The sequence below is a fragment of the Mesoplodon bidens genome, assembly GCF_964165515.1.
Source record: "Mesoplodon bidens genome assembly, chromosome: 6".
In the NCBI taxonomy this organism is placed as follows: domain Eukaryota; kingdom Metazoa; phylum Chordata; class Mammalia; order Artiodactyla; family Ziphiidae; genus Mesoplodon; species Mesoplodon bidens.
This window is the reverse complement of record NC_138162.1, coordinates 36,682,559-36,696,781: the sequence shown is the minus strand read 5'-3', so window position 1 is coordinate 36,696,781 and position 14,223 is coordinate 36,682,559. Positions and strand designations below refer to the sequence as shown.

The window sequence follows — 14,223 nt, the reverse complement described above, 5'->3', positions numbered from 1 at the left end:
TCAAAATAATAATGGTGCAAATAATGGTGAATTAAAACTTATGGGGAAAAGTAATTGTCCTAAGATTCTCTTTAAATACATAATTTTAGAAATTATGCAGAAACATTACTGAGAAAAAATACAGATGATTTAGATATGATAAAATTCACTGTAGATATATAAAGAAACTTTTAGAAATTTCCAAAGATAAGCAAGGAGAAAATATTCGCAAAACATAGAGCAGACCAAGAACAAATATTCCTTTTAAAGAGTGTATGGCCTAGCTAAAAGCATGGGTTCTGAACCAGACTGTCTGGGTTTGCAATTCTGTCTCATACTTTCTAGCTTAACACTACTTAAATTAGATACTTAAGTTCTCAATGTCCCAGTTTTCTTATCTGTAAACTGGAGTTTGTAATATGGTATCTAGTTTACAAAGAATGGCAAAGTGTTTATAATAGTGTTTGTCACATAGTAAATGCTCAATAAAAGTTAGCTGTTTTTAAATTATTATTCTTAATGTGGCAGAGACTTACTATGTATGTCCCCCAGATCTGTTCTCTCCTTCCTATTTTGGTAATAGAATCTCCAAGTTGTAACTATGCACGTGACTGTCCAGAATAAAACCTGAATCTTCTAACCTTTTTTACAGAGAGGACTGACCATGTGACTAGGGCTTGGCCAATGAGAGGTAAGCAGAAGTGTCATGTGGAAGCTTACGGGAACCTTCCTTAAGAGACAGCTAGATACTTACCAGATTCTCAAAATTAAATAGAATGAAATTGATCAGGGTCAGTGAGAATGCAGAGCAACAGGAACTCTCAAACGTTGCTGGTGGGAATGTAAACTGGTATAATCATTTTGGAAAACAATTTGGCATTCTTGAATTAAATGTAAAAATATGCACATTTCTCAATAATCAAGAAATTCATTCCAAAATTTATATTCTAGAGAATGGTATATGTGTACTAAGATACATGTACAAGGATATTGACAGCAGCATTATTTGTAATTGCCCCAAACTAATAATCCAAAGATCCATCAATAACAGAATGGATAAACAAGTTGACCTATATTTATATGAAGGGAGTAATTCAACACTGAAATTGAATTAACATATATACATACAACAACATCCACTGAATGGAAGAAGCAAGAACCAAACTAACACAAACAGCAGGATTCAAAAACAGGCAAAACTATATCATTTAGAAATGCATACTTGGGTGAAACTTTAAAGAAAAGCAAGGCAATGATTACCATAAAGTCAGGATTACAGTAATCTCTAGATCTAGGAGGAGACTTCCTCTAGGGAGAGTTATGATTAGAAAAGGAAACGGAGAGCTCCTGAAATTCTTGTAATGCTGTTTCTGAGTAGATTTGCATGGATGTTTCTTTAAAATAATTTTTAAACTATACATTATCTTGTGGACTTTGCTACATGAACATTGTATTTCACAATTTTAATTACAGATTATATAAAGGAACATTGTGCTCTTGGTCTCTCCTCTTTTTCATTCCTTCCTCCATCCTGATGCTGTCATCTGACACCATGAAAACAAGGATCACAACCTAGGAATATCAGAGTAATGAGCTGGAAGGTAAGTCCCTGAGGACTTTGTGAGGACAGCTGCCGTATCAGTTTTGAACCTTTTACCTCTACGCTTCATTTACATGAAAGAGGAATAAATTTTATATTATTTTGGAATTTTCTGTTTTTTACACAGCCAAACTTGATATTAACTAACATACCTATATTCAAGATCTTCAAAAAGACAACCTACTCAATAGAAAAATTGCCTGATCTCATACACACACACAAACACAATCCCTGGGCAATTAGTTCCTGGAAGAAGAAATCCAAAGGGCTCATAAACTTCTAAAAAGTGCTTAATCTCAGCAGCAATCAGAGAAATGCAAATTAAAACAAGATAGTATTTTTCACGTATCAGATCAGCAAAAATATTTAAAGAGCAATATATTCATTTCTGTTGAGTATTCAGGAAAATGGTTCCTCTCAGGCACTGTTAACATAAAATGCATAAATTTGGGGGAGGTAAATTGGCAGTATCTATTAAATCTGAAATGCTCTCACTTATGTGAGTCAGCAAAAAAACACAAATATATACCATAGAAATAACAGCAATAATATTCAAGGCCATATGTCCAAGAATTCTTACTGCAGTATTATTTTCAAGGTAAAAAAACTGGAAACAATCTGTTAAAATCCATCAGTAGTAGAAAGTTTGGATAAATTATGGCACATCCTTACTATGAAATATGTGGCTGTTTAAAAATGAGTTAAATCTGTATGTCTTGATCTGGAAGGTTGCTCAGGATGTATTGTTTAGTGAGGGAAAAAAGTGACCCATTTTTATATAATTGGCCAAACTATTTTGTGCATGCATACCTGTATAAATTTGTATGAACATGCAGGAAAGTGTGAAAAGATACACCCCAGATTGTTAACATCATCTACCTGGGAGTTGGGGTGGTAACAGAGATTACTTTTTCTGTATCCATCTTGGGATGGTTTTACTGGTTAGGATGAGTATAACTACTTCGTGTTACTTTTGTAATTTTTGCAAAATTAAATTAAAATTGGTTTAATAAAAGGTATACATCCAAGAACACAGAATAATTAATGTACCTCAATGCCAGATAAACACCTTTACAACTGATTCTTGCTAAACATAAAATCCGTTATCGCTGTAGCAAACTGCACAAACCTCTACAACGTAGAATGAAGTAGGTAACTTACTGTGGCTTAACCACTGAGTTTCATAATTAGAATTTCGTTAATAATTAACTTGAAAGAAATCCACGTGTTAGTAAAATAAATAAGTCTAGGTTACTTCTTGCAATCCTCTGGGAAGGAATCAAAGGCCAAGCTATGTCAGGAAGGCAGGAGTTAGGAAATGGAAAGAAAGAGACAAGTCTCCTTCCTTCTCGGGTGGATCTAGGGACTCCTAAATGAGTCTGTCGGTGAAAGGGCGGCTGTGATCAAGGTATACAATTTGCATTTCCCCAGTCTAACTCGTCCTTTTCCTGCCCCTCCTCGAAGGTTCTTCTGCCAAGGCACGACCATCACCTAGCCAAACCTGTCTGGAGTCACGTTTGCCTCCTCCCTTTTGTTTTCCTTTGCCCCTGAATCTGGCTGCTAAATCCTCTCATCTGCCCTCTGGCACGCCTCTGCCCTTGTCCTCATCTGGTCCCTCCGCATTCGGCGCAGCCACACCAAAGAATTTCAGACTCCTGTGGCCGTCGCGACTTTTCACACCAGCTCCTCCGAGCTTCCCGCCACCATCCCCACGGTAACCGTCCACCCTGTGCCGCGAAGGTTTGCTCACCCGTGAGAACCTCGGCGCTGACCACATCACGTGCTCGGGCCGTCTCCTGCCTGGGCGTCCCAGGATGTGGGCTACCGCAGACGGAAGTGCCCTCATCCCGAGGGGCGGGGCAAGAGGGCGGGGTGGGGTGACGCCTGGCCCGGCTGGCCAATGAAAGCACTGAGCTTAAGGTCAGAGGTCACGTGCCCAGTGGGCGGGAATTTTCTCCTGGGAAGAGCGAGAGGACGCGATTTCACCTCTGGTAAAAACACTGAAGGCTGGAGAGAGGAGGGAGGTAAGGTGTTCTTGAGCTGAGGGGAAGAAAAGGTCGGGCTGGGGCTAGAGTATGGCGGCTCCGAAATCTCTAGAAAACAGATTAGTGAGGCCCGGCTGATGTGGTTCTGTGGGGACAAGACCCCAGAACCAGAGCCCACCTAACCTAATTGGGCAAGAATAGAGGGTGTGAAGGGAACAGAAAGGCCAATAGGATTTCTAGCCACTAATTAGGTTGCATAGATTAAACAATCTGAGAATATCCGTGAACCTTACCTCCTCTGCGATTTGACAATGGTGAAAGTGTGGTTTTTGTGAAAGGAAGTGAGGAAGGGAAGAAATCTCCCGATGCCTGAGGCTGGTGGAAGGAGATGGGAAGTCTGCAATCCACACTCACCTCTGTGTGATCTTAAGTGACCTTGGGAATAATATTCCATTTTATATTTGTATGCTGTAAATAGATACAATTTTTATTGTATCTATTCTGCCTCAATAAAGCTGGGTTTAAAAAATCTTGGGAAACCTAACTTCTCTAGCATTGTGCATAAGAGCCTGACCTAATGATTTGTATGCATTTCTATTCTGACCCAACAGAGTCCTGTCAGGAGGTAGCACAGGAGCAATAAAATTTTTAGGAATATGTAAGGAAAACTATTTCAGGAATTGCTGCAATTCAGAAGTTGATTATTTTAAGATACCTTCTCTCTAACCATGATTTTGCTTGTTTTCCCCCTTGTCTTGGATTTTAGAAGTAAGGCCAGTTTCTCTCTCTTCCTGTCCACCCACCGCTATGAGATGGATTCAAATATCTGTAATGCAATGAAATACAGTTGACAGATGAAAGAAATTTTATGAATGTATATGATGTCCGGTATCTTATTTAAGTACTAGACATTTAGCATGAATTTAAATGATTAACTTCAATACAACAGTAATTATTGTTTAAGGTAGTTGATGAGAGTGATGAATCCAAAGCTGATAGAATATTAGGCTTCACAAGAAAGGAAAATTTAAGATAAACGCTGACAATAAACTGAATGGATTTACTAGGTAGAGTTGGTTGATTTTTAACTTTTTCTACTATCGGGCACATTCAGATAATTTTTCCTGAAAGTGCAATATCAAGAAGTAGAAATTCTAGAATCAATATTTGCTTCAAAGATCAGTGATACTCTGTATGGAAAAGGTATGGAAGTACAATGATTGGAAATATTTCCAGAGAAGTAATCACCAGTTAGAAGATGCTTATGCTGGCATTAAGTAAGAGTGAAAGAGGGCACCAACACTATGTGTTCCCCACATTTGTTGATATCACAGAATCTAACAGCATTAAAAAGTTTTCATATAACTTATTGGGTTTGTTTTCATTGGAATGCTTATTATAATATCCAAAATGTCTTCTGATTCATTAGTGAAATAAAATAATTGTGCTCTATATTAAGAAGTTTGCACTTAGATTTTTAACCCAGTAATCGAGTAGTTAAGAATGTTCACTTGATGATAACTGAAAATAGGAATAGATTCATAGCCAATTAATGTAAATGAGATCTTCAGTTCTTCTGGAGAGCAATTTTACTATTTGGAAATAGGTAAACCTCAAACAGATTTTAAATGATAATGAAACTAAGGCAAGACCATTTGGATTAAAATGTATATTTCATTCACTGAAAGCTTACTGACAAACTACTACTGTATGAAAACTTCTAGTTTATATCTGAATTCCCAAAAACATTTTAAATGATTGATCAAAATGCTAAGAACTTTCTGATAAACTGGACTGTGTCCTAGAGTAAATATTCTAAGCTGTAATTCCTCTGATTCTCACGTAAATGAGAACCATTTTGGACTCATTCAGCATTCAAAATTTATTGAGACAATCTGGGACTAGCAGATGCAAACTATTATATATAGGATGGATAAACACCAAGGTCCTATTGTATAGCACAGGGAGCTATATTCAGTATCCTATGATAAACCATAATGGAAAAGAAAAAAAAATTTACTTTGTTAGGTGAATTTGTTGATTTACTGATAATGACCCAATGACCTAAAAATAATATACCATAGTTGCTTTATTCCAAATGAGCTAGTAGGGAATTCTAACTCAGGCTTTTTATTTTCTAAGAGAGTGGAATTTTCCAAATCCTACTCCACTGCTTCAGCACAGTTTTGCCCTTGGTTATTCGATTTCGAGACCACTTAGGAAATAGTTATCCTGAGAAAATCACTCTATCAGTCTTGTGAACCCCAGCCTCTTTTGCAACAAAATGATCACATTAAATATATTGCAATCCACCAACTAGGAGTTGTATGGATAAAATAGTGTGAAAAATATATGAACAATTTTATACCAATATATATTATTTTCATATTAGATTTAAATCACAGTAATGTTATTTTCATAGTTAAATTTTTTTTTTTTTTTTTTTTTTTTTTTTTTTTTTTTCTTTTTGCGGTATGCGGGCCTCTCACTGTTGTGGCCTCTCCCGTTGCGGAGCACAGGCTCCGGACGCGCAGGCCCAGAGGCCATGGCTCACGGGCCCAGCCGCTCCGCGGCATATGGGATCCTCCCAGACCGGGGCACGAACCCGTATCCCCTGCATCGGCAGGCGGACTCTCAACCACTGCGCCACCAGGGAGGCCCCATAGTTAAATTTTTATCATTCAGAGTCTTTTTAAAAATGAATGAACCAATGTTTTGTGATTAAGGATGGTTTTCTGCTCCTGGCTTTGCTGTTTTACCAACATTTACTTTTAATTTTTATATTTCCAGACGTTGAAATTTGTACTGCTTCCAAAGAAAGAAGACATGTTTCCAGCATTCAAATATTGCGCCATAGACTATTCATATGAGGTAGAGTGTTACTGGATCACTACCTGTTTACTAAAAATTATGATATAAAAGTGTTATCTACATTCACTATATGATTATGATTATTTTTCTGTAGTCCTTAGAGTAATCCTTAGTCTAATTACTTTGAAATTCATTTAAAATTACTTTCCACTTTTAATATACTTTAAAAATGCTACTTTGGGAAGGAAATTATTGACAATTTAACATGAATTTGAAGCTGTCAGCAGGAAAAAATATAGAAACTCTTGACAGGTTTGGACTGCTTTTATGAATGATCTTGAGTGATCTTGAGAGGAGTGGGGAAAAAGCAATCCCAGTTATCTTTATGATAAAATGACAATAACAGTATGTATTGGCCACTTACTATGGGCCGGATACTTCGCTCTTTTGATGGATTATATCATTTGATCTCTTGCTCTTTTGATGGATTATGTCATTTTGATGATCATAACTACTCCATGAGGAAGATACTATTATCTTATCAGGTTTTACAGTTTTACAGGTTAGAAAAATGGTGTCTAGAGAAATTAAATAGCTTGTACATAGCTGAAATTCAAACCAGGCACATTGTTAAGAAACTAATTAAGGACTTCCCTGGCAGTCTAGTGGTTAAGACTCTGTGCTCCCAATACAGGGGACATGGGTTCGATCCTGGTGGGGGAACTAAGATATTGCATGTCGTGCAGCAAAAAAAAAAGAAAGAAAAAAGAAACTAATTAGAATAGTTGTCACACAACAGTTCATAGTTCTTATGATCTTAATTAACAAGTTAAATTTTGGTTTTCTTTATAACCTTGACCCCCATCTATCAGGAAAAAAATTGCTCCACTATAACTAAAACTGTGTTATATTTTATAGGAAATAAAAAAGGTATATAAGTATCTTCAGGTTTTCTTATTCCCTCATAACCGAGGAAGGCAAATGTATCATTATAACACATATGTGATAGGGAATCAGAGGTCATTGTTACACAAATATTTATGAATGTATTATCCACTTGCAAAATTAGTCTATACTCAAACATCCTCAAACTTTTGAGGATATTTGAATCCTCACTGCTGGTATCTTAGTTTCTTGCCATGATACAATACAAATATACTAATCAATGGCAAATCTTGCAAAAGATACTGGGTTTTGTAAAGTTCATGAAAACAGTGTTGAAGAACCACTCAAATAACAGGTAAAGCTATTATCAGACGAAGATTTTACAAAATTAGACCAGATTACAGACAAGAGAAAGAGAATGGTTTGAATATCAAAGGAGTCAGAGATGCCTTGGGAAAATTTGATTAAATCCTCAAATATTTTCTAGAAATATTTATGATCAAAGGTGAAGTAATGACTAGTATCATGAATATCATCATATAATACAGTTTTGAGGGAAATAATGACAAAAAATCAGTTATAAATATAAGCTAACTATGAACAAAATTTCATTAAATATAAATTTTAATTTTTATAACTTTATTTCATTTTTTAGACAAAGTTCTAATCAAGCTTTTCTTTCCTTTTTACTATGAATCTTTGGTCCTTATTTTATATAAATTACTTTAACTGAGCTTTTCTTTGTACCGTCTATTCTTAGATAATGAAGACCTCTTATTTAATATGTTATTATACCTTCAGCAAACATAAAACTCTTGAGAAGTAATGCAAGAAACTATCATTTGTCCAAATACATAGAATAATGAATTCTGTGGGAAGTTAAGAGTCACTGAGGGACGGCTTCATAGAGGAAATATTGCTTAAGATGAGCCTTGAAAGATGAATAGAATTTTGATAGCTAGAGAAGAGTATCAGGGCATTTTTCAGAGGCACAGTGTAGACCACAGTGTTGATGAGGAAGTGACCACTAAATGTTAACGGGGTAGTAATTGATCTATTTAAAGACGACAGTTAGTATTAAAGAGTAATGGGGGCTTCCCTGGTGGCGCAGTGGTTGAGAGCCCACCTGCAGATGCAGGGGACACGGGTTCGTGCCCCAATCCGGGAAGATCCCACATGCGGTGGAGCGGCTGGGCCCGTGAGCCATGGCCGCTGAGCTTGCGCGTCCGGAGCCCGGGCCTCCCAACGGGAGAGGCCACAACGGTGAGAGGCCCGCGTACTGCAAAAAATATATATATAAAGAAATAAAAAGGGGAATACTTTATAGCCATTAAAAATTTAAAAAAAAAAAGAGTAATGGGAAATAAAGCAGGAAACTAAAAGCAGACCCAAGTATAGAGAATTTTGATTTATAAGCTTACTTAACTGATTTAACATCCTTTTAAGGTTTAATTATTAGATTTTTTTAAAAATTAGTAACATATTTGCTGGATGTCACAAGTGAAACTGTGCAAAGATGTAGAAAACAAAAGTTAAGATAGCCATATTATACTGTTAAGTGAAAAACAGCACATTGCTAAATGGTATATAAATGATGTGATCCCATTTTTTTTTGTCACATGCACACACACACACACACACATTTTAGCCTAATCTAGAAAAGAAAGTATCTAGGAAAATACACCAAACTATTACTGATATGACTAGGAACCTTGACTTTCTCAGTTATGTGGTTCTGTGTTAGATATTTTATAGTAAGCATGTATTACCTTTAAATAAAAATAATATAAATTTGAAAGAATAGAAAATTTTAATATTCTGAATATTGACAGATAAGTATTTTAAATCCACTATATATTAAAAGATTTTATAATCTTGCTTTCTTACATAGAATGTAGTTAGAAAGAAGTTTTGCAGAGATGCTTTATTGCTTCGAATCCCTTCATGTTTATATCAAGATGAAAATGATCCTGCAAGAGTTACTGATAATAAATATAGGAGGCCATGGACAAGAGGTATGTTTTAATTTTATTTTTTAAAAATCTATTTTTAAAAATATTTCAGAGCTTAGCATAATATATTATTAAGAAAATGCAGTGATTTTCTCATTATATAAAAGTGTATTCATATCACAATTCCAAGAAGTTTACAAATTAATATTTTTATGACAGAATTTAGGTGACAAAGTAAGGAATTGGAAAGCTTATACTAGATATGAATAGAACAAATAAAAGATATGTAGGTGATGAAGTTTTAAAATATTCTAACATTGTAACGTTTGTTGTACTATAATAGGATCTTGTTCAACTGTAGGAAGGCTACTTTAAGTTGTAATAATACACTGAATATAAAACTATTTTTAAATGTATATGTACAAATACCATCTTTTGCTTTTATCATGTCATAGACTTAAGAAAGACTAGCCTCCCTGGAGGATACAAGTCAGTTAACAACATTTATTTACTCTGTATTCTGTATAGGCACCATTACAGGTGCTAAGAACAGTTACTAATAAGACATAGAAATAGTCCCTGCCTTCAGTGGGTTTTCAGACAGGTAAGGAGGATGCAACAATAAAACCATTAAATATGTAAACTAATATTTGGTATTGATAAATGTATAGAGAAGATACATAGTGTAATGTTATATGAAATTTCAGGAGTAGGGAATGCTATTTCCTAAGATGGTTAGGGTAGGACTACAATGAAGAGGTGGACATTTGAGTTGAGATGTGAGTAATAAGACGGCAGCAGCCATAAAAAGATATAGGGGAGAAGCCTTTCAAGCAAATGCAAAGTTCCTGACTCAGGAATAAAGTTGATGTATGTAAGGACCAGAAAATTAGGCCATCGTGACTACTTAATGAAAAAGGGGAGATCTGACAAGTAGGCAGGTTCTGAAAGATATGAGGCTTTGAAGGCCATAAGATGGAGTTTGTTTGTTTGTTTGTTTGTTTATATTATGGCTGATATGGTAAGTCGTTGGACAGTTTTAAGAAAATGTGGCATAACCTGATTTTTGCATTAGAAAAACCATTCTGGTTGTTTGGAGGTTGGAAGGGGTAAGGATTGGGAGGCAAGGGTAGAGGCGAGAAAATCAATCAGGAAGCTACTGTATGCTTCAGAATCTAGACTACTAGGTGAATCTATACTTTACATAAAAGATGGTACCTTAGACTAGGCTTATAGTAATAAAGATGTGAGAAGTGGTTGAGATTGGGATTATTTTAGAGGTCCAGCCAACAGTGAGAGGGTTAAAAAAAAAAAAGAAGAATAAAGAGTTTCTTCTAGGTTTTTGACCTGAGCAACTGGGTGGATGGCAGTGCTATTTCCTAAGATGGGGAAAGGCTTGTGGGGAAGCCAATTCATGGCTGGAGTCAATAGCTCTGCTTTGGCCAGGTTAAAATGACTATTAGGCATCTAAGTGGAGACATCAAGAGGCAATTGGTTGTATTAATCTTGAGCACAGCTGGAGTTTCAAATTGGGGTCATTGATATGTAGACTGCACATTAATTTGTAGAATTGTATGAAGTCACTGAGGGCATGAGTATAGATAGAGCAGAGAACCTAGGACAAAGCGGTAGAACACCCCAACCATTAAAAGGCTGATATAGAAGGTGAAACCAGCTAAGAGGACAAGTGAGGTAGAAAAACCAGAAGAGTGTGGTGTTGTAGAAGTCTAATGAAGAAAGTGTTTCAAGAAGTAAGAAGTGGTCAAAAGCATTGGTCCCTGTTAAAGTGTCAAGTAAGATGAGAATAGTGTATTGACCATTAGCTTAACTAAATGTAGATCATTGATGACCTTGGTAAGAGCGGTTCCACTGGAATATTGTGTATGAAAGCCTGATCAGAGTACGTTGACAAGAGAATGTGAAGTGGGATGTGAGATGGTAGTTGTAAACAACTCTTTTGAAGAATTTTGCTATGACGGTAAATAGAAAAATAGAGGTGCGTTAGCTGAAGGGAGAAATGGGGTAAAGCTTTTATTTTTTTAGATGTGCGAATTAAAAAAATATATGTGTGATAAGGAAAGAGACTATAAAATGTTTGTCTGCCAATGGAAATAATCTTGGTAAAAAGAAAGAAAATGATGATGCAGGAAATAAAAAGGATAACTTAGTAAAAGAGGATAGTATCAAGAGCACAATGGGAGGAGTTGGTATTAGAAGCCAGGATGGTTCTTCCACTATGATAGGGTAGGAAGGCAGGGTTTGTAGGTATTTATGGTAGTGAGATGTTAGAATTGGTGGTAGAAGATGAGGTCGTTCTTTTCTATTTATACTAATTTTTTGTGTGGAGGCAAGGACATAGAGAGTGGGTAGGGGGATGAGTATCAAAAATTTGAGGGGGGGGTAGTGTCAAATAGTTTTCCTGAAGAATGAGAAAGTCAATTTTATTAAGAAGGATATTAAGATGAATTACCATTATCATCTGTCAGTGTTGGATGCCCATTTAAAAGTTATGGTCAAAATCTCAAGTGAACTTATTCAGAATGGCTGGGGTTTTTTTTTTCCCAAATAATTTTCAGCTGTTCTAGTGTACATATACAAAGTGAAGAGTAGGGGGTTTCCTAAGTTGGTATAAGGGAAAGAGAGGCAAGGGAATTAAGAGTCTTTGTAAGGAAGTGATTATGAGGCTGGCCGTGGAACCTAAGCTGTATGAGAAAGGAAGTGAGGACATGAGGGAGGATGAATATATTGTAAAAAATGGAAGGGTCAGTGGATTGAAGGTCTCAGTCAGGTTATAGAAATAAGGTAAAGAGTAGCTTTCATCAAATGCTTCTCTAAAACTATAGAAGGAAAAAATGAGTTATCCTATTTCTTTTCCTTTTCTTCTTTTTAAAAATAATAATAACAATAACACCAAAATTTATTAGGCATTTACACCATGTCAGGCACCATTCTAAGCAATTTACATGTCTTATCACATTTAATCTTTACAACACTATGAAAAGGCCATTATTGTTCCTAATTTGTAGATAAGGAAACTGAGGTAGAAAGAGGTTAAGAGATTTACCCAAGATCATACAGTTAATAAGTAGCAGTATAAGTATCTAGGCAGGGTGATTCCAGAACCTGTATTCTTTTTTTTTTTTTTTTTTTTTTTTGCGGTATGCGGGCCTCTCACTGCTGTGGCCTCTCCCGTTGTGGAGCACAGGCTCCGGACGCACAGGCTCAGCGGCCATGGCTCACGGGCCCAGCCGCTCCGCGGCATGTGGGATCTTCCCGGACTGGGGCATGAACCCGTGTCCCCTGCATCGGCAGGCAGACTCTCAACCACTGCGCCACCAGTGAAGCCCCAGAACCTGTACTCTTAACCACTAAACTTTTATATTTTCAGTGAGACACAGACTCAGATGTTCAGTTACTTGTTCAAGGTAACAAGAATAGTAAGAGCTAACACTTAGGTAGAATACAGGTCCTTTGCCTCTTCACTCAGTAGCTGCTTCTGACACTAGCATATGACGTGGTCCCTCTCCTTAAGGAACGGAGGGTCTAATTTGGGAGACAAGCTATAGATACACATAAAATTTTAAACTATGACTGTATATGATTAAGTACTGAAGTGAGTGCCACTGACAATATTATGGCCCTTCAAGGGGAATGTATCAGAGTGAGCTGGAATGGTAAATAAAGGCTTTATGAGAAGTTACATGAGCTGTTGAACAGGATTATCTGGGATGGTAGTGCTGTATAAGCAAAAGAGAGGCTGTAAAAATGAGGATGCTCTGTTCAGGTGATATTGTTCTGACTGTGGTAGAAAGGGTTTTTTTTTTTTTTTTAAGTGGGGGTTGTAATAATGAGAATGATTATTTAAGTATTTGGAATCTGGTATAACTTGAAAAAATTACATTTGTGAACAAATAAAGATAACACCATAATGTAAAAGGTGAATGTTTGGCTTCCTTGTATTAAGTTTAAAAGAAAATTCCAGAAGCTAACATTTACCATTCTCCTTTCTAGTTTCAGCTGTTTCAGTTAGGGAAATGACAGAAATCTCAGTCTTGGATCATTGGAAATCAAGTCTCTTTGTGGAGGAGTTCCCTGAGAAGTATGTATCCTTAATCCCAAATTTCCCCTTTACATCTAGAAGATGAATAGTAAATTCTCCAGACACCTAAGAGAGAAGATCCTTTCCTTTATATCCTCACAGGTTTTCTTCTTTTATCCAAAAAACAAGCCCTAGTCTGAACCACAAAGGAGGGGTTAATCGAAATGATTTACAGCCTCTTTTTTATCTTTCCCTCATTTATCACATATTAACAGTTTTTTATGCATTTGTATTGCAAAAGACAGAAATAAAGCCAAGACGCTATTATGCTTTTAACAATAAGTAAACTTTTGGTGGAAAGTGTCTGTAAAAAATCCTTTATATTAAAATCAGTCTTTTTATCCCTGTAGTAGAAATGCAAATTAAGGCTATTTTCTAACATACTTTGTCAAAACGTTATTTATTATTAGTTCAGTCATTCATCAGATATTTATTGGATACCATTCTGTATGCTGGATACAGGATAAAAAATGAATAAGATAGTCTCTATTCTCAAAGAACACAAGAAAATAGGGAATAGAGATTTATAAATAAATAATTACAATAGAATGTGGGAAGTACAATGCCAGAGATAGGAACACAGAGCATAATATGAGGAAGAACATCTAACCCATTCTATGATGTTCAGGTAGACATAAAGTAGAGATTTTAGAGCAAATGTAAATAATTTACTCTGCTGCTTCACTTCATGCAAAGAGTACTGATCAGACCCAGGAAGGATTTAGTTATTGTTCAGATTTCCAGTTTTAGTAATTTAAGTTTTCCTTAGTTACTCTTGAAAGAAACAAATAACCAACTTAAATGTGTCCAGCCTCTAAATACAGAGAAGCCCAATTTACTATTTCTGTCATCTAGGAATTTAAAAATCAGGTTAGGAAGATATTATATGAGCAGAAAAAATTAACAATGTTA

The 14,223-nt window shown here is 36.0% G+C and overlaps 1 protein-coding gene across 1 annotated transcript in view; it reads left to right on the top strand.

Moving 5' to 3' along the window:
• Window positions 1-2,818: 2,818 nt before the first annotated feature.
• The window catches only part of SHOC1 (shortage in chiasmata 1), an 80,317-nt gene continuing 68,912 nt past the window's right edge, over window positions 2,819-14,223 (top strand). The window contains exons 1-4 of the mRNA XM_081236783.1: window positions 2,819-2,987; window positions 6,355-6,435; window positions 9,152-9,275; window positions 13,224-13,311. Of these exons, the coding sequence (XP_081092909.1) occupies window positions 6,391-6,435; window positions 9,152-9,275; window positions 13,224-13,311 (257 nt within the window). The 5' untranslated portion in view covers window positions 2,819-2,987; window positions 6,355-6,390. The remainder of the gene's footprint in view (window positions 2,988-6,354; window positions 6,436-9,151; window positions 9,276-13,223; window positions 13,312-14,223) is intronic.